The sequence below is a fragment of the Cricetulus griseus genome, chromosome 2 (assembly GCF_003668045.3).
Source record: "Cricetulus griseus strain 17A/GY chromosome 2, alternate assembly CriGri-PICRH-1.0, whole genome shotgun sequence".
NCBI classification, from domain to species: domain Eukaryota; kingdom Metazoa; phylum Chordata; class Mammalia; order Rodentia; family Cricetidae; genus Cricetulus; species Cricetulus griseus.
In genome coordinates, this window is record NC_048595.1 from 403,776,104 (window position 1) to 403,802,911 (window position 26,808).

The 26,808-nt window shown below is 39.4% G+C and overlaps 1 protein-coding gene across 1 annotated transcript in view; it reads right to left on the reverse strand.

Moving 5' to 3' along the window:
• Positions 1 to 26,808, reverse strand: part of LOC100769249 (signal transducer and activator of transcription 4) — an 88,264-nt gene that overhangs the window by 33,643 nt on the left and 27,813 nt on the right. The window contains exons 3-4 of the mRNA XM_035439224.1: positions 7,107 to 7,205; positions 3,611 to 3,703 (exon numbers count right to left, since the gene is read on the reverse strand). Of these exons, the coding sequence (XP_035295115.1) occupies positions 3,611 to 3,703; positions 7,107 to 7,205 (192 nt within the window). The remainder of the gene's footprint in view (positions 1 to 3,610; positions 3,704 to 7,106; positions 7,206 to 26,808) is intronic.

Consider the following 26,808-nt stretch of genomic DNA (forward strand, 5'->3'; position numbering starts at 1 on the left):
CCACATAACTTCATTGCTGGAGAAAACTGATCCTTTTTGTCCTCTCAGGTTGTCCTCTCTATACTAGTGTACAATAACCAGAGAAGCACAGCTTATGACAATGATGCCTAGGCAGCTTTTCTTTCTATTTTTTTTCTTTTTTTGGTTTTTTGAGACAGGGTTTCTCTGTGGCTTTGGAGGCTGTCCTGGAACTAGCTCTTGTAGACCAGGCTGGTCTCGAACTCGCAGAAATCCACCTGCCTCTGCCTCCCAAGTGCTGGGATTAAAGGCGTGCGCCACCAACGCCCGGCTTTCTTTCTACTTCTTAAATATGCCTGGATTTTTAAAATTTCTGTCTTTGAGTTTTTTTTTACCTTTTTCCCCTCCAAACCCATTAATGTTTCCAGTTCAATCATAATAATTGAGATCTTGAGTATTGGCTTTTCATGTATCATCTTCTCTAGCCCTCTCACTACTCATCAGGAGTATCACTGTATCCATTCTTGCTTTTGCAGACAAAAGAAACAGAGGCTTGAGCTAGGTGATGGCCCACACCTTTAATGCCAGCACTTGGGAGGCAGGCTGACCTTTGTGAGTTTGAGGCCATCCTACTCTACAGAGTGAGTTCCAGGGCAGCTGAGAGAGAGAGAGAGAGAGAGAGAGAGAGAGAGAGAGAGAGAGAGAGAGAGAGAGACAGAGACAGAGACACAGAGAGAGACAGAGAGAGGGAGACAGAGAGGGAGACAGAGAGAGACAGAGAGAGGGAGAGAGGGAGACAGAGAGAGAGACAGAGAGAGGAAGAAGGAAGGAAGGAAGGAAGCAAGCAAGCAAGCAAGGAAGCAAGGAAGCAAGGAAGGAAGGAAGAAAACACAGGCTTAACAATGTGAAGTGAGTTGCCTGTCTAGGGAGACCTAGCAGCATAGCTGTGGCCCCCAAATCCAAACCAGACTGCCCAATTGTGCATTTAGACTGCTTCCCTCATCCCAGGAGGTCTTCTCTGAGGAAGCACACATCCTTCCCTTTCTCCACAATTTCTCAATTTTGCCATTTAAATTACTGATTAGGGAAACTACCAAATTTGGGGTCGGTATAAATTTATGTCTCAACCCTGTGGCTTACTGAGTTTATGACTTGAGCATACATCTATGCTTCAAGATTTAGCCTCTGCTTTTGTTTGTTCTTTGCTTGTTTTGTTTGCTTTTGAGACAGGCTCCATGTTTCCCTGGCTGTCCTGGAGCTTGCTATGTAGACCACTCTAGGCGAGATCCTCCTGCCTCTGCCTCCAAGTGCTGGATTAAAGGTGTGCACCACAGTTCATAAAATGTGTCTGCCCCTGTTTATAGATGGGAGGGAGAGAATAAGAAAGGGAGGAGAAGAGAGAGGAAGGGGAAGAAAGGAAAAGGAGTGGGAGAGGGAGAAGGAAAGGTCAGAGCCACATTTGCTTCAGGGAGTCTTGTCATGTCACGAGCTGAATATAGTGCTTAAAACATTGCCTAGTCTCAAGCACATGCCTCGCCAACATTAGTTATGACTACTATTTTCCTTGGTCATCTCATGCTCTTGACGTTTTAAAGCTTAGGAAAGGTATTGGCTATTGACTATGCAGCGTACTGTCCACCTGATGACACCACCATAGTATTCTCAGAGCTTCATCAGGCCTAAACTTTACGTGCATTGGCCTCTTTGGCAACCTGCCACAAAAAATTATTTCCATTTTTCATATAAGAAAACTCATAAACACATGGCAACAAGTACTCGAGTGAGAGCTCAGAGCCATCTAGATCTAGTTTAGCTTCAGGGTTCCTTGTTTTTAACTCCACATCAGCACACTTGCAACGTTTCACTTGAATGTTACATTTCTCAAGAGCAAAGATCTGAAGAAATCTGTGGACTACTAAAAGACAGGGCACTCACTTGCTTGAGAGACATATATAATTAAATAATATAGTTTTAAAGCAAAAACATATTGTTTGACCTCAGAATTAAAAGATGCTTTCAGAGTCTCTTAAGCACAAAGCTAAATAAATAAAAAGTACATTAAACCATGACTTTAAAAATCAACAATCAAGTAATTAAAAGACTTCAGATATTGTCATCTGTTATAGTAACTTTTTTGAAAAAAATGATAATAATTTGCAAAAGTTCTCATGATGGTCAAAATCCTTTTATGAATGCTGCATTCCAGAACACTCTACAGAGAGGTGGAAGTTATGGCCTCAGTGGCAAAGTCCATTGGTGGAAAACTACTGCTTTGCCTAGGGGTCAGGTCTGGCATCATGGAATCAGAGCCTGTGTCCTAGATTGGGTTCAGGGATCTAGTGAGGGTGTGTTCTCAGAAAGAACTTCCTGAATAGGAATAAGGTAGGAAGGAGCTGAGCAAGCACATGGGCTGTACTGGGCTTCAGCTTTGATCCCGTAAGGAACTCAGGAGCATGATCTGACCCACAGAGTTAACACCAGCGTGAGTGCAGGGCCTGGTGTTTCCTCTTTGGCTGTGCCATCCACTCCATGTCTGAAGATGGCCTAGCCTGCCATGGACAGGCAATTTCAAAGAAACACTTAGTAGCCAATATTCACAGACCTGGGATGATCTATGGGCCTGAGGGAAAAATCAGGGCAGAGCTATAAATGGTGAACTTTGGATGCACCAACTTCTCAGGAGTTAACAAGGAATCTGAGAACTATGGAGCTCAGTGGCAGAGAACTGGCTTAGCATGCACCACGTCCTAGATTCAGTCCTAGCATATACCACTACCCAGAAAATAATACTGGAGACATCTGTGTATTTGATTAATATCCATAAGTATCCTTATTATAATACAATACAATAGCCGTCTGCTTTTACATACTCATGGAATCAGTACAGTCCTTGTTTTAACACCAAAGAATTTTCAGGCACTGGCCTTAGGTCCACTGTGAGAGTCTGATTCTATTTTGCCATGGTGGGAACAAAGACATGTCTGCTTGTTTGCTTGTGATGGAAGATCATTAAACTGCTGGTCTGGAAGTAAATGCTCATAAGTCCATTCACTTAAACTCTGCCCACAATTTAATGCATGGAGAGCATTACCTTGATATAAGTTGATTTAGTTTTTAGAGAATTGTTATTTCTACAAAAAGACAACACACAAATAAATACTACATAGGTTCTGGAAAGGGAAACTGGTATTATCTTTATATACAGCACAGTGGAAAGTCTGTCCCACTTAAAATAATCTTTTCTAACTCAATAAAACTAACAAATCTATAAGACCAGTGAGGAGGACAAACCAAAATGTACTAATATCAAAGGAAATAAGTGACATGATAGGTTCTACAAATTAAGGATAATAAAAGAATATGGAGCTCAATTAGCTGAAATGTATATACTTTTTAAGAACCACAAGTTACCAAACTTACTCTAGAAGGCATAGACAGTGTGACAGCTCAATATCAGAAGCAAGTTGAATTTAAAAGCCTTATCATGTGAGAAACATGAGAAGTGTGTGAGAAACACAGTCCTCTGACAACTGTCTGCATTGGCCTGTGGCACACAGGCTGCCAATAGCCTTTCTAGGCATCTACCTAAAGCCATTCACCTCAGACATCTACATGAAGCCACTTACCTCAGACATCTATCTAAGCCACTCACCTGTACGCTGTTTTTAATGGCAGCCACTTTGTGCTCTACATTCCTCTGTCTTTCTGAAACTGAGGAACTTTGTAAGGATTTCTCCAAAGGTCCCTGGAAAAAGAATATGAAATTTCACTGTTGTTGATAAAACATGTTTACGGTTATTGCAAAGGATATACTACTTTGACCTGAGATTTAGATCAATGGGATACAAAATACTCAATAGTCACTAAAATTCCTGTTGAAAGAGCTGGGAATATAACCCACTGGCAGAGAATGCACAAGGCTCCAGGTTCCCACTCCCAGAACAGAAAATAATTATGCTTGTAGTGTCCACAGTCAGAGCAACTCAGGATTTTCTCAGATTCCATGTTGAAAAGACAAAGGGAATGTTTGTTCTGTGTCTTTATTCCTGTTGGTTTGGGACAAGCAGTGCCCCATATTGGGTGCCACTTGACCCATACACATGCCTCCTCATATTGCATTCCACTTGTCCCCAACCAGTAGAAGACAAGAAACAAAGAAGAAGGAGCAATAGCTGAGACCAGGAGATCTTTCACAAACTGATCACTTATGCCAAGGAACTTCATTAAGGAGTACAGCACCATATATACTATTTGGGGGAAGGGGAAGCCAAGGTCAGCAGGGACCTAAGTCAGGCAATATTGACAAAGAGAACATTGGATACATCAGACAGTTGTCTAAGGATAGATAACCACAGTCCAGGAGTAAGAGTTGGGTTCCCAATAGCTACAACTTGGCTCCTCCAAGGCAATAGCTCCAGCCTTAACCTGCCTTGATAAGTCCACTCCCAGACATGGACACAGAACTAGTTTCCTTTGTCCTTTCATTGGACCTTAGAAAAAGTCTTGGGTCATTCTGTCTCTGGACACTGTAGAAAATACTAAATGACATGATGTAGACAGTATTATAATCTAAACAACCGAGCAGATCATAAAACACAAGACATAATTTCTATTTAGATATCCATGTAGGTATATATTTAAGAATATGAATATAAGCATAGATATTTTGAATTAAGTAGGTATGACAAAAACAATACATACACCAAAATGTAATAATAACACTAAATTTTACGATTTGTAAACAATTTTATTCTGTGTGTGTGTGTGTGTGTGTGTGTGTGCCACATGTGTGCAGGTGATATCAGAGTCTGGAAGTTTCATGCCCTGCAGCTGGAATTATGGGCAGTTATGATGTACCCAGTGTGGGTGCTAGAAACTGAACTGGGGTCCTCTGAAAGAACAGCAAGCACTCTTAACCATGGAGCCATCTTTCCAACTCCTACCTTCATGATTTTTTTTTTAAAAAAGTTCATAATTTCCTACAGTCTATTTCCATTACTCTTGAACTTCGTGTAATTTTAAATTAGTGTTATAGGATCACATGGGCTTAAATTATCAATTGAGGGTGTTGAACATACTGAGCTGTGATTTATTTTTACTTTAAAGCAAAGGGAAATCACTAAAGGAAATGGAAAAATGATTTGGCTAAGCAGAAAGGCCAAGTGGCTCCTCCAAGCTCCATATCTTGGCCACACTATTAATCTGACCCCGAGTAGGGCCTTAAACACAAAGTTCACAGCTATTTGAAGATGGGAACAAGGCATGTGAGTGGCTCCTGCACCATACAGATGAGCAGAGAAAAGGGTTACAAAGGTTGATAACTTGAAAATACACAGCAGAGCAGTGGTGGAACCTCAAGGAAAACCCATGCTTTCAACTCTGGGTGGAGTGTCTTATAACCATCCCACATCCTTCAGATTAGTAAACATTTCCCTTTCAACACATCCATCTCCATTATTCCATTATTTGTCTACCTACATGAAATGCTTTTTAAAATGCTCAGTTAATTGTTTATGGTAGTATGCAATATTAACATAATTTTAGTTACTTTGATTAGTATGTACTTCAATGTTTTGATAATATTTGATATTTGGAGAAAGCAGAAGGCACACATGAGACAGACACACACACACACACACACACACACACACACACACACACACACACACACAGTGTGAGAGTGGAAGGGGGGAGGAGATAGGAATGACATATATGTGACAGATATATGATGGGGAATGTACTGTGTATGTTTGTCTTATTGTTTGTTAAATAAAGTTCTGTTTGGCCAATGGCAGCAAGTTAGACAGGACTAGGAGTCAAAGAGGATTCTGGGAAATGTAGTAGATAAGTGATGATCCAGGCAGGAAATGACATAGCAAGGAGACTCATAACTAAGCGAGGAAACAGGAAGTGTCCCCTTTTTCCTCTTCCTCCTCGAGCAGTGCAATGTGATCCACTGGCAAGGAGGGACACCAATAAGGCATCCGATAAGATAAATATTATAAAATATATAGATATATGATAATTAAGACTGAGCTAACAGATGAGAATCCTAGTCATTGGCCAAGTAGCATTGTACCTAATATGTCTCTGTATTATTTTGTCCATCCACACAGCGGGCAGAACTCGGGCGGCTGGCAGAGACTGCCCACGTGGCGGTAGGGCTAGGACAGCTTTTGGCGGAAAGATTTATCGTAACAGGTATAAAAATGGACAGCTTAGTTTTCAAATGAAAACAATACCATTTTTATCATCCAAGAATAATTAGTTGTTAAAACTTGAAAGTCCTCCATAAACATCCATAACCTGATAGTAACTTGAAGTTTAAACAGTTAAAAATATACTTTTGTTAGCTCTTCATACATTGTATGACTAAAGTATGGAGAATACATTTAGAAAATGTATTGTCTTATGAACTTTTTTCTTACAGGATTAACTGAAAAAGTGTGCTTTAGAGACTGTTGATTCCTTTACTTCTCTTTGCTTACTGCAAAGGTTCTTACTGCATTCAGAAGAATGAGATAAAATATACTGTTAACTACATTAGGGCAAAGAACAGTCAAACAAGCACTTAGTGAACTTCTGTAAGTCAAAATTACTGTTGATGGAGTAGGTCCTGAAGTGTCAGTCAAGTCCAGGCCGTGAAGACAAACACGCCGGGGAGGCAGAGTCCTAACTGGAACTGGGAATTGGGAATCTAACTGAAACATGGTCACTGTGTTCTTAGATTTAATATTGTAAAATCTTAGACCAGAATTTAGCTATGGAAACAGAAAGGAATCTAGAGTGACCAGTCTGGTGCCACACATCTGTGGCCCCCACACTTGGAAGGAGAACAGAAAAATTCCAAGTACAAGGCCAGTCTTGGCTATATAGAGATCCTGCACTACATGAGATCCCATGGTCAAAATATTTTTAAAAGGGGGGGATTTGAAAAGACTTGGTAATTGTGTCAATACAGAAAAAAGACAAGAAACTTTTCAAAGATGAGCCCAAGACCTTGGGCATGAGTGCCTGGAAGGCTGGTGGAACACAGAAGAAGCTGATTTTGCAGAAAACTGAACTCAAGGAGAAAGCAAGATCACAAACTCAGAAACTACTACCTGGCAAGCCACCAATGCACACAACTATGGGTCAGAAAACATTACCTGGATAGGCATGTTGGCTGCAGCCAATATTCTCCTCTCTTCCCTTAAACAATTCGAGATTACCACAGCTACATGCATTGGATTTCCGTGAAACTTTCCCTGAAAAATAGTAAGCAAAAGCAGCATAAAATGCTTTGAATAAACACATAAAAGTCATAAGGCAGTGTCATACTTGAAAACCAATAATAATTTCCCTATAAAATTATTGAGGTCTGTTCCAAAATCTATTCCCTTGCAATGCCATGAAAACCTAGACTCTTTTTCAGGGGGAGTGGGTGGGCTGTTTTTTGAGATAATGTATCTCTATGTAGCCTTGGCTGTCCTGGAACTCACTCTGTAGAGCAGGTTGGCCTTGAACTCACAGAGAGCCACCTGCCTCTGCCTCCTGAGTGCTGGGATTAAAGGCGTGCACCACCATTTCCTTGCAAAACCTAGACTCTTAATGAGAGAATGCTACTCTCTTTGCTCCTTTATTTAGGACCCTGAACACACTGGAGGGTCAGTTTACATTAGGCACTAGGCAGGTCTTAGACACAGTGGTTATGTCCTTTTGGGTTCTCAAAAAAAGGGTACTAGCTGTACATGTGGCAGCTCTCTGCTTCAGGCTAACAGTCTCCGTTGTGATCCACAGTTGATGACATTCCTGTCAACTACCTCATACCTAACACTATATTCAAGCACAACTATATATACCCACATTTCAGCAGTAATATTTTGACACTGAAGCATGTGTACATTTTATCACCAAGGTTAATGATGCATATATTGTTAACTGGCAGCCTGAGGCACAAATCTATCCATCAGATACATTGTTGTAAATGGAAATTATGAATCCCTTCAGGTTGTCATAGTGCCTAGTAATGAGCATGCACTCATTTATCCTACTGCGAGAGCTGTGTTCTCTAGCCTTGATTTGCAGGACTCTGTAATATCATCATTCAGCCCGTAGTGTTAAAACCTCTTTACTAGACTCTTTTGAGGCAAGATTAGCAAGAGGCACAGGAGACAAGCACACTAATTGAATCTCTGCCCTCCTCTCTTGAGGTGATACTGAGACCCATGAAATGACCAAAAGGTCAATAGCAAAAAAATTAACAGTCCAAAAAGCAGAAAATTAATACCAATCAAAAATAGATTATACAGACAGCAGCTAAACCAAAGGGTCTTTCTGGGGGGGGGGAATGAGGGCTGTTGGTGGTAAAACATTATGGCTGTGATAATACATCAGATTCTGTGTCGATTAACATCTCCGTTTGTGAAACTTGGGTAGAAAACCAACTATTCGGGTCCCTGTTCTTCCACATTCACTCTTTAAATATATTTTCCTTCCTTAAGTCAGAAATTCTAGCAGAAAATAAGGGGATTGACTGAAACTCAGAAGGCACAGATATGAAAGTGACCCCGTTCAGTATGTGGGAATACTATGTTTCTATAACATCTACAATTTCAGAGACTATTTGAGTTTGTTCCTACTAATCTTGATATCTCTTGGATCTTTTCATTTGCTTGCCTTTAAATGTTCTTCTCCCCAAACCTATGTCTTCTCATCTTTTCCCTGAAGAGCATTAGAACATGTTTCATTGCTAAGAAGAAAGAGTTATTTTTAGGGCTAATTTGGAAGCTCTGCTATTAATATAAATCGAGAATTTGTCCTTCTGGGATGAGGAGTCCCTCTGATGCTGCAGGTACACCGTGTTGTCTTTGTTCTTCTCTTGATGCAAGATCTCCCATTGAGGTGCTGTCCTCAGCAGTCTGCTGTGCTGAGTTCATCTTCATTCTCCTGTCAAACTCAAACTTCCATTACCTTCCTTTCTGCTGTCCTTCATGCCTTGTGAGGTTAAGTCATTTGCTTCTTTCCTTTGTTATGGGACAAGCATCAACACTTTTTTTTCATCGAAGATTATGTTTTTACTTTCCTCTTCAACACCTCCTAATTCAATGCCTCACTTAAATATTTGAGACAAAATGTCTTGTGAAAAAATCACTGTGTATTCAATATCAAATTGCTATTTCACTTTCCTCAGTATTATGACCTCTTCATGCCCACCTTTGGGTAGTGATTATGTATATAGAACTCCAAACAGCAATAAAATTATTCCCACCATGTGTTGGTGACAAGAGGAGGCATGCAGCGGTGCCCTACTTCTTTCCATGCAACAATATTGTGAAGGTCACACTCTCTGCAGTGTCCTCGTACTGCTTCTGAATGTCAATCAACAGAGGATTTTTAATTGCAGCAAAATCAGCTTTATTAGTCATTTCCCCAGCGATTAAGATTTTTAATGACATGCTTAATAAACCTTTTACTAAGTTTCTGGAGTGGGGATTTTTTTCTATGTCTTTTTGAGTCTAGATGAGCACTGGGATATTGGGTTGTAAACATCCTTAGGGCTGTGAGTGCTGCTACAATTTGATCATGGCGCATGCTAGCCAGTCCTTCTATTTGTAAAACAAGGGTAACTTTGTAATATTAGTAGTAACAACACTAGTAACCCTAGCATACTAGCTTTGTTAATTGCAGTTTATTTGGAGCTTTTTACTGAGGAGGGTTTCTTTTATTTTTTCGTTTAGATATGCAGTTCCAACAACATTCATTGAGAATCCTTTGTTCCCACTTTGCTGGCCCAGTTCTGCCATAAGTCCTATGTTCCCACCAACATGAGAGGTCCTCTTCCTGTCCTTGGTTCCATCTTAGAGATCCGTCTCTGTGCCATCAATGAAGTGTCACTGGAGATTTCTGGGAAGTCCTGATAGCAGCAGAATAGGGCATTTTGCATTTCCACACAAATTTCAGAATCAGCTTGTAAGATTCCCCTATACACACACATATCTCACACATTCACAAATCTCTCTCACACACATCTCACACATTCACACAATCTCACATACAATTTCACACACACACACACAACCACACACATCTCACATATTCACACAATCTCTCTCACACATACACTCACACATTCACACAATCTCACACATACACTCACCCACACACCTCATACTCACACAATCTCACACACACATACCTCACACATTTACACACACATACATATACATACACACACCCTCACATATTCACACAATCTCACATATTCACACAATCTCACATACAATCACACACACACACACACACACACACACACACATCTCACACATTCACACAGTCTCACACATACACTCACCCACACACCTCACATACCCAATCACACACACACATACCTCACATATTTACACACATATATACACATACATACACACACACACATACATACACCCTCAAATATTCACACAATCTCACACATTCACACAATCTCACATACAATCACACACACACACACACACACACACACACACACACACACAATCTCATACATTCATACAATCTCATACACACACACACCTTTCATACACCTCACTCATTCACACACACACACACACACACAAACACACACACACACACACACACACACACACACAAACACACATACTCATACACCATTGAAAGTTTCAGTATCATTGGTACTTTAAAACAGTTAAGGGGGATTTGGCATGCATATGGTTTTGTTCTGATCCAGTCACATCATGATATTAAGTGTTTCTCTATTACACATTCTTAATTTCTCATAGGAGAACCAAGACATCTTTTGTTGGCGTTACTTCTATTTAGTTGATACTGTTTTGATATGAGAATATCTGATACCTTCCTGTTGTGGCTGATATACAGAAACAGTTAAATTTGTGTCTTGATTTTGAATCTAGCAAAGTTGCTGACTCCTATAGATTCTAATGATGTATTTGTAATTTTAGTTTAAAATTCTAAATTTTTACCTGTAGATTCTTCTAGATTTTCTACACTTACTAATCAGCTCTTGAACAACATTGGTAGAATCTCCATCCTTTTCAATCATCTCATTCCCATCTAGCCTTCAAGATTTGTTTGGAAGTGTACTGGTTAATTTCCAAACACAAGGATTTTTGTCTATTTTTCCTACAACATAACATCTTTTTTTTGTTTATTTGTTTTTTTTGAGACAGGGTTTCTCTCTGTAATAGTCCTGGCTATTCTGGAATTCACTCTGTGGACCAGGCTAGCCTTGAACTCACTGAGATCCAGCTGCCCTGCCTCTCAAGCGCTGGGATTAAAGGCGTGTGCCACCACCGCCTGGCTTCACAACTTCTAATACCCTTTCATTTTGACAAGATAGACACTACATTGGCATCAGCCACTAAGTTTGTTAATATCTGCTTTGTGGCCCAGCATATGGATAACATGTAAAAATTTTATGCTAACTTGCAAGGAATGAGTGTTTTGTAGTTGTTGGGAACAAATAATTTATTCTGCTTTGTTAAGCCAAGAGTCATTTTGCATGAATTTCTGTCTTGGTGCTGGTGCTGGTGCTGGTGCTTGGTGCTTGTTTTAATTATTGATTTTATAAGTTACTGAAAAATTATGTCAAAAGCTACTTTATAAGTTGTTTTTCTGTTTCTGATAGAAATATTTAGATGTATAATATATTGCTTGTGATTAAAATCCTTCATAGCTATGAACTGACCTTTATCTCCAGTAAATTCTTACCTTAAAGCAAGATGACTAACTATGACATAATACTTTTTAGTCACAAACATTTTATCTTATTTCAAAAACTCTATTTTAAAGTGGATATAGATACTTATTGAGTAACTAGCACCATACATACATAAAATGGTAAATACACATGAAATAAACATGACTAACACATTCCCAACCTTTTTTTGCATTTTAAGAATTAACTTTTCTGAACCTCATTTAAACTCAGATTCATAGGCTGCTGTATTTTTCCACAGAGCAGTCCTGCAGGCTGTCCACGCGCCAGTGATGCATTTCTCTAGAGTACAGACAACTCCTCTTTCTTTTCTGTAAGGTGTCATACTGGAAGTTCTCAGTAGCTGGTTTCCAGACAAAAACTGGCCTTTGAATCACTTTCAGGAGGCCAGCTGGCTTGTTGACTGACTGCACTAAGAGTTTTAGTGGTCTAGTCATACTGTCATGATTGGCAATTGCATCACTGTGCAGTTGGAGAGATTGCTGTGAACTATTCACCTAACTGTCCTTATCCACCTACCACTATGGTTCACTTCCATGACACCACTGTGGAGCTCTTCTGTTTATGTGCAGGAGTGTTTTTCCTGCATGTAAACATGTGTACCCCGTGCATGTCTGGTACCAGCAGAAGTCAGAAGAGGGCATCAAATGCCCTGAAACTGGAATTACAGATGATTGTAAACCACCATGTGAGTGTGTGCTGGGAATTAAACCTGGGTCCTCTGGGAGAACAGTAAATGGTCTTAACCTCTGAAACATCTCTCCAGCCCCTGTTCTTGTCCTTAGATATTGTTGTAGAGCTTAAATTTAAATAGAATGCAACTGTAGTAATCAACTGATAGAAAGTAACAGTGATGTTGCTTTTTATGATCTGAATCTTATGCCCTTTAAAGATTATTTTCTTTCTTTCCTTTTTTTTTTGAAGATCCCAGGAACTGCAAATAATGTAATTTTAGGTCTTGTCAAGGCAAGTCTGCCTCCCACCCTCTGTTTGATTAAACACATCTCACTTTTTGCAGTACTGTTGTGCTGGAAGTGAAGTGCATCCTCCTCGGTCAGCAGAATGCTTCTGATACAGATGTATGTTTTAAAGGTGATGCTGTGCAATGTAGGATGCTTCTGATACAGATGCATGTTTTAAAGCTGATGTTATGCAATGCAGGATTCATTTCTTACAGTTTCTGACCCTTCAGAGTTCTTTATCTCTTCTAAGGAATCTGGCCATTGATCTTGCCATTGCTTCTGTGGGTGTGACCGACACTGTGTACATCATGAATTCAGTCATAGAATACAATCTCCTATCTCCTGGTAGGTGAAGAATTCCTTTCTTAATCCTGTAAAGCATTTATTGTTGCTTTCCAAGAAAATAGGAAGCTGAGTCACTTAACCAGTAACAAATATGTATTAGACAAATGTCAAATGTTGACGTGTTCTTGACTCATTCTGTACCCATAGCTATTTGTTCGAACTATAAATTGTTGTGTTCTAGTTTGATGACATTTAAAAAGCAATTAAAAACATGTGTTATTACAACAGAGTGTATAATTCAAATCAAGTGACAACCACACGAATAGCTATGACCTAATTTCACATCATGCACAATAACAATGACACAGGGACTGTCACATGGTAACATCAATTAAGAGGTGCTGAATATAAGAGGCGTCATCTGATTCAGGGGGAGGGTTCTCAGTCACTGCTGATGGGGTGGTAAACAGCAAACACAGTTTGGCAATTTCTGATAAAACTAAACACACTCTTTTCATGGCAGCTGGCAATCACTTTTCAGTATCTATTTAAGGATGCTGAGAACTTGCTTACATAAGACACCATCTATACATGGAAGTTTGTGACAGCTATATTAATAATTGCTAATAGTTAGAGGTGGCAAACATCCTTCAGTCGGAGAATTGATCATATAAACTATTGTACATACAAATAAGATATTATTTAGTACTAAAAAGAAGACAAAAATCAACTCAAATACACACTGCTAAGAAACATGTCAGTCTGAAAGGGTTCTGGTTTTATACTTTCAAGAAAACTTAAAACTAGGGAGGTAGGGCTAGGCAGATGGCTCAGTTAGTGCTTGCCACATAATAGTGCTTGCCACATAGTGTGAGAACTTGAGTTCAGTGCCTTGAGTCTAGGCATGGTGGAATGCACTTGCAATGCTTGCACTGTAGGGCAGAGATGGATGGGTCTCTGAAGCTCAACTGGCCTGTCAGAGTAGATGATTAGTGAGCTCCAGGTTTGTAAAAAGGCCCTGTCCCAAAACTAAAGTGTTGAGCAACTGAGAAAGACACTCTGAATTGATCTCTGGCCTTCACATTCATGTGCACCCGCATGAACACATGTACTCACCCCCCCCAACACACACAAAGCAGGAAAATAGTAAGAGAGTCAGTGGTTGCCAGGGGTTTGGAGGGGAGGAACACAGAGGATATGGGGGAGTGGGATGTCTTGTGTAACATTCTTGTGATGGAGACACGACATTGTTAAAACCCATAGAACTATAATGTAAATTATAGATCTTAGTTAATAATACACTGTCAGTTCATCAGCTATGACAAATATATCACATTAACACAGTATTTAAGAGACTGTCTAGTGGGAGAGAGGATGGGAGAGTAGGATGTATATAGAAACTCTATACTTGGCCACTCGGTTTTCCAGGAATCTATCTATCTATCTTCTATCTTCTATCTATTTATCTATGGAAGTGACAGTTCTTACCCTCTCTCTCCTTAAGCTGCCCTCTAGATAGAAATGAAGTAAAATAAAGTGCTTTCTCCTTACAAAGTTAGACTTAAATAGCAAAGGATGGCCCTAAGATCACTATGTAGCTGTGGATGACCTTGAACTCTAGATCTTTCTGCATCTCTGTCTCTCTGGTGCTAGGGTTTTGGGTGTGTCCCAGACATTCCCAGCACAAAGCTGGCTTTGATGAAGCAGAAATGAGCTGTAGGTTCTCAAAAAAAATTTTTTTTTTGAGAAAAAGTCTCACTATGTTCCTAGGCTGGCCTGAAAAATCACTATTAGACCAGGCTAGCCTCAAACTCATAGTGATCTACCTGTCTTTGCTTCCTGAGTGTTGGAACTAAAGGCTTTTGCTACTACACCCAGCTTCCAAAATGTATACATTTTTAATGACTTTTATTCATGCCAACACCAACACACTTTAACTAGCTAATATGTGTGTTCATTTGTATATTTCTTAAGAACACACTTCCTAAAGGCACTAAGAGTGTCTTTCTGTAAATTCTGAGTACATTCTTGGTACAATGTTCTATGTCTGTTTTGATCGGCTGATGTTGATTGTCAGCTTGACGGACTTACTGAAAAGTCATCAGGGAGACATACCTCTGGGTATATCTGTGAGGGAGTTTCTAGATTATGTCAGTTGGGGTAGGAAGACAACCACAAATGTGAGTGCCACTGCTACATATGCAGGGGCTCCTGGACTAGGCACTTGTAGGAAGTTAAGGCCTACCAGGCCTAGAGAGTTGCTGTCAGTGGTACTGATTCTGCCCAGCCAATGAGGGGCAACTATGGATCTCTCCTGAGGCCCTAGCAACAGGAGCTGTCAGAGGTACTGATCATGCCTAGCCAATGAGGGCAACTACAAAATGTCAGCAGATCAGAATTCCTGGGTGCTGGGAGAGTATCTAAGTTTGTATCCATTGCTAAATAAAGTCTGCTGTTCCCTTTCTACCTGACTCCCCTGAGGCCTGTGTCATTGACTCGGAGCCTTCTCACTCCTTTCCCCAAGGGAGCCATTAGAACCCAGCCACAGGCGCTGCTACTAGTTTCTTATTCCTGACTATAGGTACAGTGTGACCAGCTACCTCACACTCCTGCCTTTCTCAAGTGGCTGTTGTCAGGCACTCTGTCACACAACAAGAAGAGGAACTAATGCACCCATGAAGACTAAATCTACTTGACACGATTGCTCTGTACAGCCCCAGCCAGAGGACCTGACTCTGCCTCAGACATTAACTTCGTGACTTCATGTAAATGGCATGTTAATCTTCATTGCTTCATTTGCCCTATTAGTTGAGAGACTAATGCTTGTGAAAGCATGCCAGACAATTGAAAGACCTTTGCAAATTGTAAAGCACTCTAAATAATAGAGGGTTTCTGTATTGTTTCAAGGTTACATTAGGGAGTTTTAACTCTCATACACATAACAACAACAACAGAGAAACCAAACCACTAATTTCTTCCTAGTTTAACAGACATAACCAAACTGATTTATCTGTGTTCCAGGAAGTATAAAAGGAACTCAAATATAAAATATAAAACTACAAAATAAAAAAGTTTCAGAAAATGTGAAACTGTGCTTTTTTTTTTTTAAATAAATGACAGTTTGGGACTTTCCTGTTATTTCTTGAGGACTCAGAAGAAAGGCACCAAAAGTAGCTCTGAATAAAATAATTAGCTCTCAGCTCACACCTGTTAGCAAAGCCATCAGCAAATGCTACATTTTTCTTGCATAGAAAAGGCAGGGAAAGCAAGTGCCCAGCCCTCAGCACTGATAGCCTTTGACAGCAGGCTCAAGATGGAGATTTTTACCTCTGTTACAATTCTTTGGTATTAGAATTTTTAAAAAAATATTTAAGCATGTGTTGGTTTAATGATTAAAACTAAATAGAAATGATGAAGCATGCACAATATTATATATATATATATATACACACACACACACACACATATAATATATATATATATATATATATATATATATATATATATATCAGATCTTTCACTTTGATTTCTGCAGAATTTTGATTTTGAAAATTGTCAGTCAAGTCAAAAGAGAAGTTGGAGACCACTCTGATGACTAAAATTCCATGCCCACAGGGAATTCAAAGTTAAGTAGGAAATGAGCAGAGGTAGATACTAAGTTTTCATTCATGCTTGAACATAAAAAAATAGTCCCTGCATTTACGAAGTACCTACTGTGTACTGGGTACTTTACAGGCTGCTTTAATCCCAGGTAGATCTGACAAGGCACACAGTAGGAAGCACAGGTGTTATGTCACTTGTTGGTATTATATCACTTGTAAAGAGTCATAGAACCATAAACTCAAGGAAAAGCAACCTCAAACCCAGGTGCTTTTCAAGCTATAACTTTGGGGTTTCCAAATCACTACTACCTCAAGACAACAACAACCTGATACCTTTTTGGTTAATAGATTCTGTGAACCATAAACTGCATTTATTTTACTTTGTCAGATGTTCTATTATTTTCTAAGAAACACGTTCAAGGCAGTTACCATTTATAGAACCTGAAGACAGGTGCAGTACTTAAACAATTAGTAGAGATGTGCCATGCGTTGATTATGAAGTAGGTGGTTTTGGCTGAGGCCACAGAGGTCTGATGACTTCTGGAAGTTCTACTTGTTGATAAAAGCTGCTGAGTGCTCCCTTGTGCCCTTGCGGGACCTAATCAGGAAGGCCAAGGATGCAAAGCCCTGACCACTCTTGCCTCCTGTTCCCTCTGGGAAAATCTTAGTAGCAGCCTTGATGAGGTAATGCAGGTCTTCTAGCTAAAGGCTGGGCTTGCATTTCCAGCCATAAAGGGAGCAAGTTCCTCAAGTCCAATGTTCTCCTTGAGTAATGCAACCCACTGAATTTGCAGACACCCTGAGTGAGCTGTAGGACTCCTAGTTGAAAGCAAAATTACAAACCATGTTATATCATCTTTGTGTTGCTGGATGCCTGTCTTTAAGTCCTCCCAAAGAAATGAATATATAAAACTGTTCTTGAGATTGGTTTGGGAGGAGAACATCTTCTGGTTGTATAATCTTCTCATTATACAAAAAGACAGATTCCTTGGCCATCTATTTCTTATAGAACCATCCCATCACCTTTTGTCCTTTATTTCCAGGACAATAATTCATCCGCCATTGTCATTATAAAAAAGTATGCAAAAATATAGAAGGAGATAGACTATTAAATGTAAATATTGATAAAAAAGTATATATCATCTCTCTTGATGATATAATGGTATATATAGGAGATAAAAGGACTCAATTATATTATGAATAAACAAGATGACACAGTAATCATCTAGAGGGGGGATTGCATTTAAAAATAGCAAGAATACTTATTAAAAATTTTAACACATCGTACTGAAATAAATATTAGAAAAGCAAGGCATGTTCAAGTTGATGCAAATATTACACAATGTATTCAAGTATTGAGGTATCACATGATACTCCACAAATATGCATAACATAATATTCATATATCTATAAATTGAAAACAATCTTTTCTTAAAACTAAAGAACAAATATAACAAGAAAAATATAGGTCTTTTACGAATTAAGCGAGGGTCATACTAAAAATGTTAAAACTTCAGAAAGAGTAACAAATACATAACATAAAAACGTAGAATTCCCAAATGTAAGACTTTGTCATCAAAATGAGAGAGGGAGAGAGGGAGAGAGAGAGAGAGAGAGAGAGAGAGAGAGAGAGAGAGAGAGAGAGAGAAATAGAGAGAGAGAAAGGAGGAGGGGGAGGAGGAGGAGGAGGATTAAGGTCAGGGCCCCAGGGATTGCTTTAGAGATTTGAGGTTGAGGAAATGATTTAAAGAAGTGATCCTAAAATGTACTTGGAGGAAGAAATGCCTAAAAATAGCTAAAAGAATTACTAAAATACAAATTTTCCAGTGCTTGAAGCATCCAAGAATGTTCTAATTGTTTTGTTTCACCCCTTTAATTTTTTACAGCTGTCTGTTGCCGTCTACTTTCATGGATAATGGGACCAGGCAGAGATACGATTGCACCACTAGAAAAGGCTTCAGAGGGATTCCCAGGTGTTGCATGGCTCTTGACAGTATGTTCCCACGTTTGCTGCTTCCACACTGATGGGGGGGGGGCATTTGCAGATTCTGAAATGCACCAAAACTGCAGTACACTATATTGACAATAATCAGCTGTATTGATAAGCACAATGCAAGAAAGAATTGTGGGGAATATGAGAAAGTTGGGGCAGTTCCATTCAAGTGAGAAAAATGAGTCGTGTCTGATGGCAAACACACTCCTATAATCCCAGAATTTAGGAGGCTGAGGTAGGGAGACATCAAGTTCATGGCCAATCTGATTTACACAGTGAAACCATGTCTCAAAACAAAACAGACAAAATTTGTAACTTGTTTACATGTGTATCAATTCAGAGGAAAGGAAAGGCTTTTTGTGGAGAATTCCGTATCAATTAAAAGATGAGTTTTTAAAAAGTATTAGATTGACAAAGTTATATGTATAATGTCAAGATTGAGGGGGCCCTTTTAAACCAAGACAGTACTTTCAGAAATGGTGTTAAAAAGGGGGGGCTTTTCATTGATTGAAAGGGGGTTTTGGTGTAAAAATAATGAAATCAAAAGACATATGGTAAATTAAGGAAATATTAACTCATATGAATTATTAGTATGTGCAAAGATGTTTTTAGGGTTTTAAAAACTTACGTACACACACACACACACACACACACACACACACACACACACACACACACCTTTGAAGCTGATGGAAAGCCCCGTGGAAAAGAACAGGGAATTCACAAAAGAGTACAACCAAGTGTGGGAATGGATGCCCAGCCTCACAATTATCAGATAGATAGAAAGAGAGGAAGAAAGAAAGAAAGAAAGAAAGAAAGAAAGAAAGAAAGGAAGGAAGGAAGGAAGAAAGAAAGAAAGAAAGAAAGAAAGAAAGAAAGAAAGAGGAAGGAAAAGAAAGAAGAAAGAAGGAAGGAAGGAAGAAGGAAGGAAAGGAGGAAATAGTTCTCTAAACATTGGCAAAAAATGAAAGATAATTACAGCTGTAGTTGGAGGCAGGAAGATAGCTCAGTGAATAGAGGTGCTTGATTTGTCATGACTGACAGTCTGAGACCTCCACAGGTGTACCCTGGGATGCACACCATATACATATCACACACACACACACACACAGGCACACATGAACACACACAAATATAAACAGCTCTAGTTAGTGAAAATGCAGAGAGACATTCTTTCCTATTTTGCTGATAAACTGTGAATTTGTGACATCTTAGAAAAGCAATCTCATATGGACCAAGTTTTAAAATGCTTATGATTTTAACTAGTAAGCACATTTCCAGGCCCCTATCACTGTAAAACTTAAAAGCATGGCTCGTGATGTATGAACAACTGGAAGTGTGGAGATTACATACTGAGCAGGAATTGCCCGGAAAATCGCAGTGCACCCACACTGCGGACTGTTTGTTACTATCGGTAAGACAGGATTTCTGTGAAGTGAAATTTGGAAAGCAGAGAAATGAATAATGAAGTTTCGCTTTTGTAACTGGTAAACTCTTGACATCATCACTTACAAAACTCTGTAACCACATGCACACATTCCCATGGGCATAATTCAGATACTTTCCACTTTTATTTACTCATGGAATCATGGATATGAAAGCCTGTATATTTAGCTGTTAACACTGACTGACGTCTGCAAGGGTGGTTGGTGATGGTGTGCGCGGAGGTGAAGAATAAACAAGTGAGAAAAAGTTTAATAAAGCCGTATATGTGATTCAATCTGCTTCAGGGGAAGTGATATTTGGGTGTTTATGCAGCAAAAGTACAAAAAGATGGCAACTGAAATGTCATTAGTGGTTGCATTATTTTGGTGGAATTTTAGGGTTCTCTTTCCTTTCTTTCTTTCTTTCTTTCTTTCTTTCTTTCTTTCTTCCTTCCTTCCTTCCTTTCTTCCTTCCTTCTTTCCCTTCCTTCCTTCCTTCCTTCCTTCCTTCCTTCCTTCCTTCCTTCCTTTCTTTTTTAGACCTGTCATTATCATTTGAATTCTCAGGAAGACCTGCATAATTTAAGCAGTTAGAAAAACATAAAGCAGTTTTTACTCTAATGAGTTTTATTGGTAATTTTAAAAATTGGTTCATACAACGATCAAAATATAGGGCATTAGAACCTAAAACAAGAAGTGGAGAATCTTCCAATCAGAAGAAATAAAACTATTCTGTGGGTTGACATTTGAGAAGCAGCCTTCAAAGCGCTAATACATGTTCCATTGAACAAATGTAGAAATCCACCCCAAGTGTGGTGGAAGCATGAATACTAATTGAGACACTGTGAAAAATTAAACTGAAAGTGTTGCCAATGGCCCATAAATAATGGAGGGCTAGTGCTTGGATGACCTGTAAGCCAACTGCAGACAGGAGGACAGGACCCGGGACCTTTTCAGAGTGCTGAAGCTGGTGTGCTGACACATAGAGTGAACTTCACAGTGGTCTCTGCTGCTCTAAATGTCTGCATGTGGACACCCTTCTCCATCAGAACACTGTGAGAAGACGTTAATAGAGTTTCTGTGTTTCTCAAATGTCAGCCTCTTAGGGTGGCTGGCCCTGGCCTCCATGGCCATCTTCCCATTTCAATCCAAATGTGTTTGCCTGCGTCCTTCAGTCCCTTAGAGCACATTAAGGAGATGTATTCACATTTCTCTTATCATTTTGGGTGCAAACTTATACCAAGTGATGCATTTGTGTATTTTGTGTCCTCTGGGCATGAATGATGCACTTAACAGCCTGACCCAGCAGCATTTGAACTCAGCTTTTGTGGTGATGGTTTACCTAAATGAACGCCCTGGAACGTCTTTAGGATTTGAGGTTGAAATCAGAGCTTTAAATCCTTTCATGCCATTGTCACCAGTGACATTTAGAGAAAGGCCACTCTGCTTCCTCTACCTTGATCACCCCCCCACCCCCACCCCGTGAAAGCTCAGCCTTGCTTTCTCTCCTAAGTGGTGAGAACTAAGTGGGATGTTCGCATGATCACAATCAATTATTAAATTAAGGTCAACTGTATATGTGCTTTTGATTGCAGAAGTAAAACTATCCTTTGTGGGAAATTTTTAAAATGCAAATTCGCTAAGATTCAGGGAAATCCACAAGAAAATAAAAATTATCTAAATCCATGTGTGTATTTCTCCATGTGTGTATTCTATAGGCATACATTAAAAATACATTTCATAGCATGCTATGCATCATTGTTAATTGGCTATTTCACCTAACTGATGCTTCATTACATTAAAATTCTCCAATAATGTAATTTTAGTAGTGACTTAGTAAATTTAGTAATAATTTAGTAAATTTAGTTAGTTATTTTAACCCTGGACTGATGTTTTAAAAAATAATTTTTCCATTTAGAGTATTGTTTTTCACCATCAAAGTGCTTTATTATTAGCCCAAACTTGTTAGAACACTTAAATCTTTCGCATTAATATTTTTACCTTGTCAGGAAAATGAACAAGATACATTAAAATACTCCACACTCGCCTATTTTTTGTTTATAATTTCTACTTCATAAAGTAACTTTAATGTTGCCTAATATGTCCTAGATTCCATAAACTTGATCCATAAATGTTCACTTGAAATTGTCTCTTCTAATATTATAATATTTGTCTCGATTATTACTTTGGGGTTTAAATTTGACATTTTTAAAAATGGCTTCATAAGTTTCATAAGCAGTAAATTAAATATTACATGTCCTTAGTGCCAAATTAATGTCAGATCTATTTTCTCATTTTCATTCTATGTTACAAAATAACATGGTGACAATACTTTGTTTTGTATTATTATATACACAGCATTTTACTTTGGCTTCTGCCAATACCTCATGCACTGGGTGGTTGCTTATAAAGATCAGGGCTAAGTTTTGTGCTGATTCCAAATGAAGTCATATTAATAACAAGAGGACTCCATCGGCTGACATTACCACTTTAATACACTACCTTCCGCTCTGTGGGTTCCCCATTTCTCTTGCTTGTCTGTCACTACACAATCTCTGTTGCCTTTGCTCTTATGTTCTCCAAACGTTTGGGTACATAGTCTATTGTGCTAACAGCAATGACTATTCAACTTACCGGACGTGCTTTTGCACAGAGCCTTATTTGTATTGCCACCCCTAAGGAGAACTTCACCTTCACTGCTGAGTGTGGGCTGCTGTGCTGATAGGATGGGTCCTACCTCTACCCAATTCCCACTTCCACCATCTGCACTGTCACCATTTCATTAGCACCAATCACAGTGCTCCACGGTGAGGACACTGCCACTGAAGCCAGAATTTTATTATACGATTAGAAGCTAAAGTTTTAAAATTTCCAGATAATAAACTTGGAGTATCTTAAACATTTATTCATTTGTTGTAGGGGGAGTGGGGTATATGCCGTAGTCCTTGTGGAAGTCAGAGGACAACTTGTAGTTGTTGAATCTCTCCTTCTAATTTAAGGGTTCCAGAATTGAACTCAGGTCATCAGGCTTTGTCTTAGTTACCTCTCGATTACTGTGATAAAACACCATGACCAAGGCAACTTATAGAAGTAGAGCTCATTTTGGCACAGTTTTACAGGGTGATTCCATGACCATCCTGGTGGGGAGCATGGTGGCAAACACAGCACTGCAGCAGTAGCTGAGCGGTCATATCTTGAGACAAAAACCACCAAGCAGAAAATGAGATAGGAGATAGAGACAGAGACAGACAGGGACAGAGACATAGACAGAGACAGAAGGGAGAACACAATAACTGGGGAATGGCATGGCTCTTGAGACCTCAAAGATCATTTCAGCAACACAACTCCTCCAACAAGGCCACACTTCCTAATCCATCCTAAAGTGATCTAACAAATGGGGGGTCATTGTCATTCAAACCACACAGGTTTGGCAGCAAGTGCCTTGATACATTGAACCATCTCCCTGGCTCAAATATTTCAAATTTATGCCTACATGGTTTCTTAGTTAGCTAGGAAAGTGTTCTAGGACTTATTCTCAGTTGCCATTCTCTTTCTCTTCCATTTTGTTTTCTCTCCACCAATTACTTGTGTTGGCTCTTTTGATAATGCTATCCACACATCATGTTCTTTCATGTTCCCATATGGTGACTCCAGTGTCTTCTTTGTGCTCTTCATGGTGTCAGCTCTATCCAACATTTTAATTCTACCCATTTTCTTTTTCCCTAGCCACTATTGTTCTCTTCGTGTATTATTCTTTTAAAAGTTTCATTTTAACCTATTTGCTCTCTTAGATTTCTGCCTTTCCTAGGAAGTTCTTCAGACAACAGAGTGTTAATAGATCATTTTCAGAAGTCTACTACTTCTGATACTTAAGGCATGCTTGGAGGTTTTTGTTCTGGGGAGTCAAGGTTGGTTTTGTAAGCTTTATCTGCCCGATCCTTGTGTATGTTTCATTTACATTTTAGAATTAAAATCCAGTTATCTCACATTTTAATTATATATATATGAGCTTTAATGGATATGGTGTGTGTGTGTGTGTGTGTTGAAACAGGGTTTCTCTCTGTAACAGCTCTGGCTGTCCTGTAACCCACTTTTTAGACTAGGCTGGCCTCAGACTTAGTGGTCCTCCTGCTTCTGCCAACCAAGTGCTGGGACTAAAGGTGTGTACCACCACAGCCCGGCCCTTTCATATACTTTTATCTGAAATATGTAAAATATTTTCATGATAATTATAAACTTGAAGTCCTAATTTGGACTCTCTTTACAGTAAATGGAGACCATCACAGAAAACCATAACTAAACACAATCCAGATATCAACAGCCATGGTGAGCACAGCCCCACTGGCTACAGGAGCATCACAGCTCCTGCATCTATGGCAGCTCCTGAGACAGGGAGCTGACACAGTCACAAAGCTCAGGGAACTTTGTGAGAGGGAGGCAGGAACACTAACAGCCAGAATACCAGGACAACTGCTGTCCGTCAGTCTCTCCCAGAAAACGGCTGCATCAACAGGACAAGAACAGCATCAATGGACATGGAAGGGAGAAAATTTCATGGGGTCTGTTGCATGATAAATAAAAGACTCAGAGATAGATATTGGGGTTCAAGCTTCAAGCTGAAGATCAGTAAAGCAAAGCAGCAAAGCAGCAAAGCCAGTCGATCTTACCTCTACCCAGCTGAAATGACAATCCCATCTCCACAAATCCTCAGAGGCAAAGGCTTTCAGATCAGTCTCCTCCTCCTTAAATTCCTTTCTCCACTCAGAAATACCTCCTATCTCCACCTCCCTAGTCCTGGGATTAAAGGCATGTGATTCCAGGTGCTGAGATCAACTTTGTGTGAGCTGTTTCTTTTAGGACTGTATCAATTTTGTGTAGTCAGTGTGGCCCTGAACTAACAGAAATCCATCTACCTCTTAATCCTGAGTCCTGGGATTAAAAGTGTGTGCCACCACTGCCTGGCCTCTATGGCTAACTAGTACAGTTTCTTTGATATTGTGATCTCCAGTGGCTTTAATAAATCATAAACAATATATCACCACAGGGGTCCCTCTGTTAGACAAACAACCACAGACAACTGATAACTGCCAGGGGAGGTAGAATGTACTTCCATGGAGGGGCCCTCTTATTGGTTGTCCAGTGCAGAGTGGTCAGCCCTGAAACCATACACACACAATCAACAAAAAATGGACCTAGCAAGTGGCATTTATGTATGTTTGTGCATATACATACAATCATATGTTTGTATGTATACAACATTATTCAAAGAAAAAGAAGCTATCAATTTGGGGGAGGGGCTTGAAGGAGAGTTTCTGGGAAGGGTTGAAGGGTAGAAAGGGAGGAGGAAAAGTGATGTAATTCTATTTCAATTAAAGACATTTATATTTCTTGAAATAACTTTTAAACTAAACTAAAAAAATAAAATACAAGCAGTTCAACGGCCCATTTCCTTTCATTTATCTCCCCTTTTCATCTTAACTCTTAACTTTGAGAAAAATCTCATCGAGTACTAATATGCCTTTAATATCTGTTATTCTCTGTTTAACTTAAAGGAAACTGTTCAGACAGTAAGACATATGGTTTCCCCTGGGCTCCTGTCTTACAGCCTGTTCACCCATCTCTGGTGAGCAAGTTTGAGATTGTGAGCGGCAAGGACTGGAGTATTCTAGGTACCAGAGCCTTTTATAATCTTTTAATGTAAAATACCACTCAAATAGCCACACAACACAGTTTTGTGAAAAAATGCATCTCTCCATCTAAATTTCACAAACAGAGCGATGCATGGGGGCCTCATAGTGTCAAAGCTTACCACTGTAAGACTATGGGAGCTGGTATTGCCTGCTTTCCATTTGTCTTCATTTTTCCAAATTTCCAGTAGTTAATAAGACAAAAAAAAAAAAAAACATTCTTCTAACTAAACAGAAAAGGTCCCACTGCTATAGGAACCACAAATGATCAATGTTTTCCTTATGTTCTGGTCTAACAATTTCTGGGAGAAGATAAGACCGTATTGTAGACAATAAGTTCTATAAATACTTGTCATTTTTATTTATTTACCAATAAGGAAAAGGTTCACAGTGGGCACATGTGAAAGATTTTGGTTCCTTTACTTGCATTGGCCTGGGTGACCCAGAACTCCCTGTGTAGCTCAGGCTGTCCAGGAGCTCACAGATGTCAGCCTCTGGAGTCCCCAGATAGCCCCATGCACCCAACTGTGAAAATTACCTTTGTTTTCCAGACTTGGGATTTAATGGACCAGAAACTTCAGTACAAGATTCTAGGGCTGAAATAAGCATTAAAGACATACCACAGTCACACTGTATACAGCATCATCTCTTCAGCCAGCAGAACGGCTCAGCAGGTAAAACATACCTGCTGTGCAAGCCTGAGGACCTGAGTTCGGTTCTCAGAACCCACAGTAAGAGGAGAGGCTCTAATCCTGAGAGGTTTCCCTTGACCTCCACATGTGCACCAAGACACACATACGTCAGGACTAGTGCATGCATGCACACACATGTACAAAACATACATGCACAAAAATAGTACAAATAATAAAGTAAAAATTTAAAAACATGGAATATTCCTTCCCAAATGTCCATGAAAATGCATATCATCACAGCATAAAGCAATATCCCTTGGAAGGAATAATTATGACAATGAAAAACTCTACTATACTGCCAACTGGTGGAAAGCATATTAAATATGACTGCTGGCTGGTGTTTGAGACTTTGTCACACTGAGACTCAACTCTCCTGGTGCTCCTGCTTCTGGATACAAAATTGTGTCTTATTTGGCTCCTAGAAGCAGGATCGGTGTAGGAACAGGGGCAGGTAGCACCAGATTTGGCATT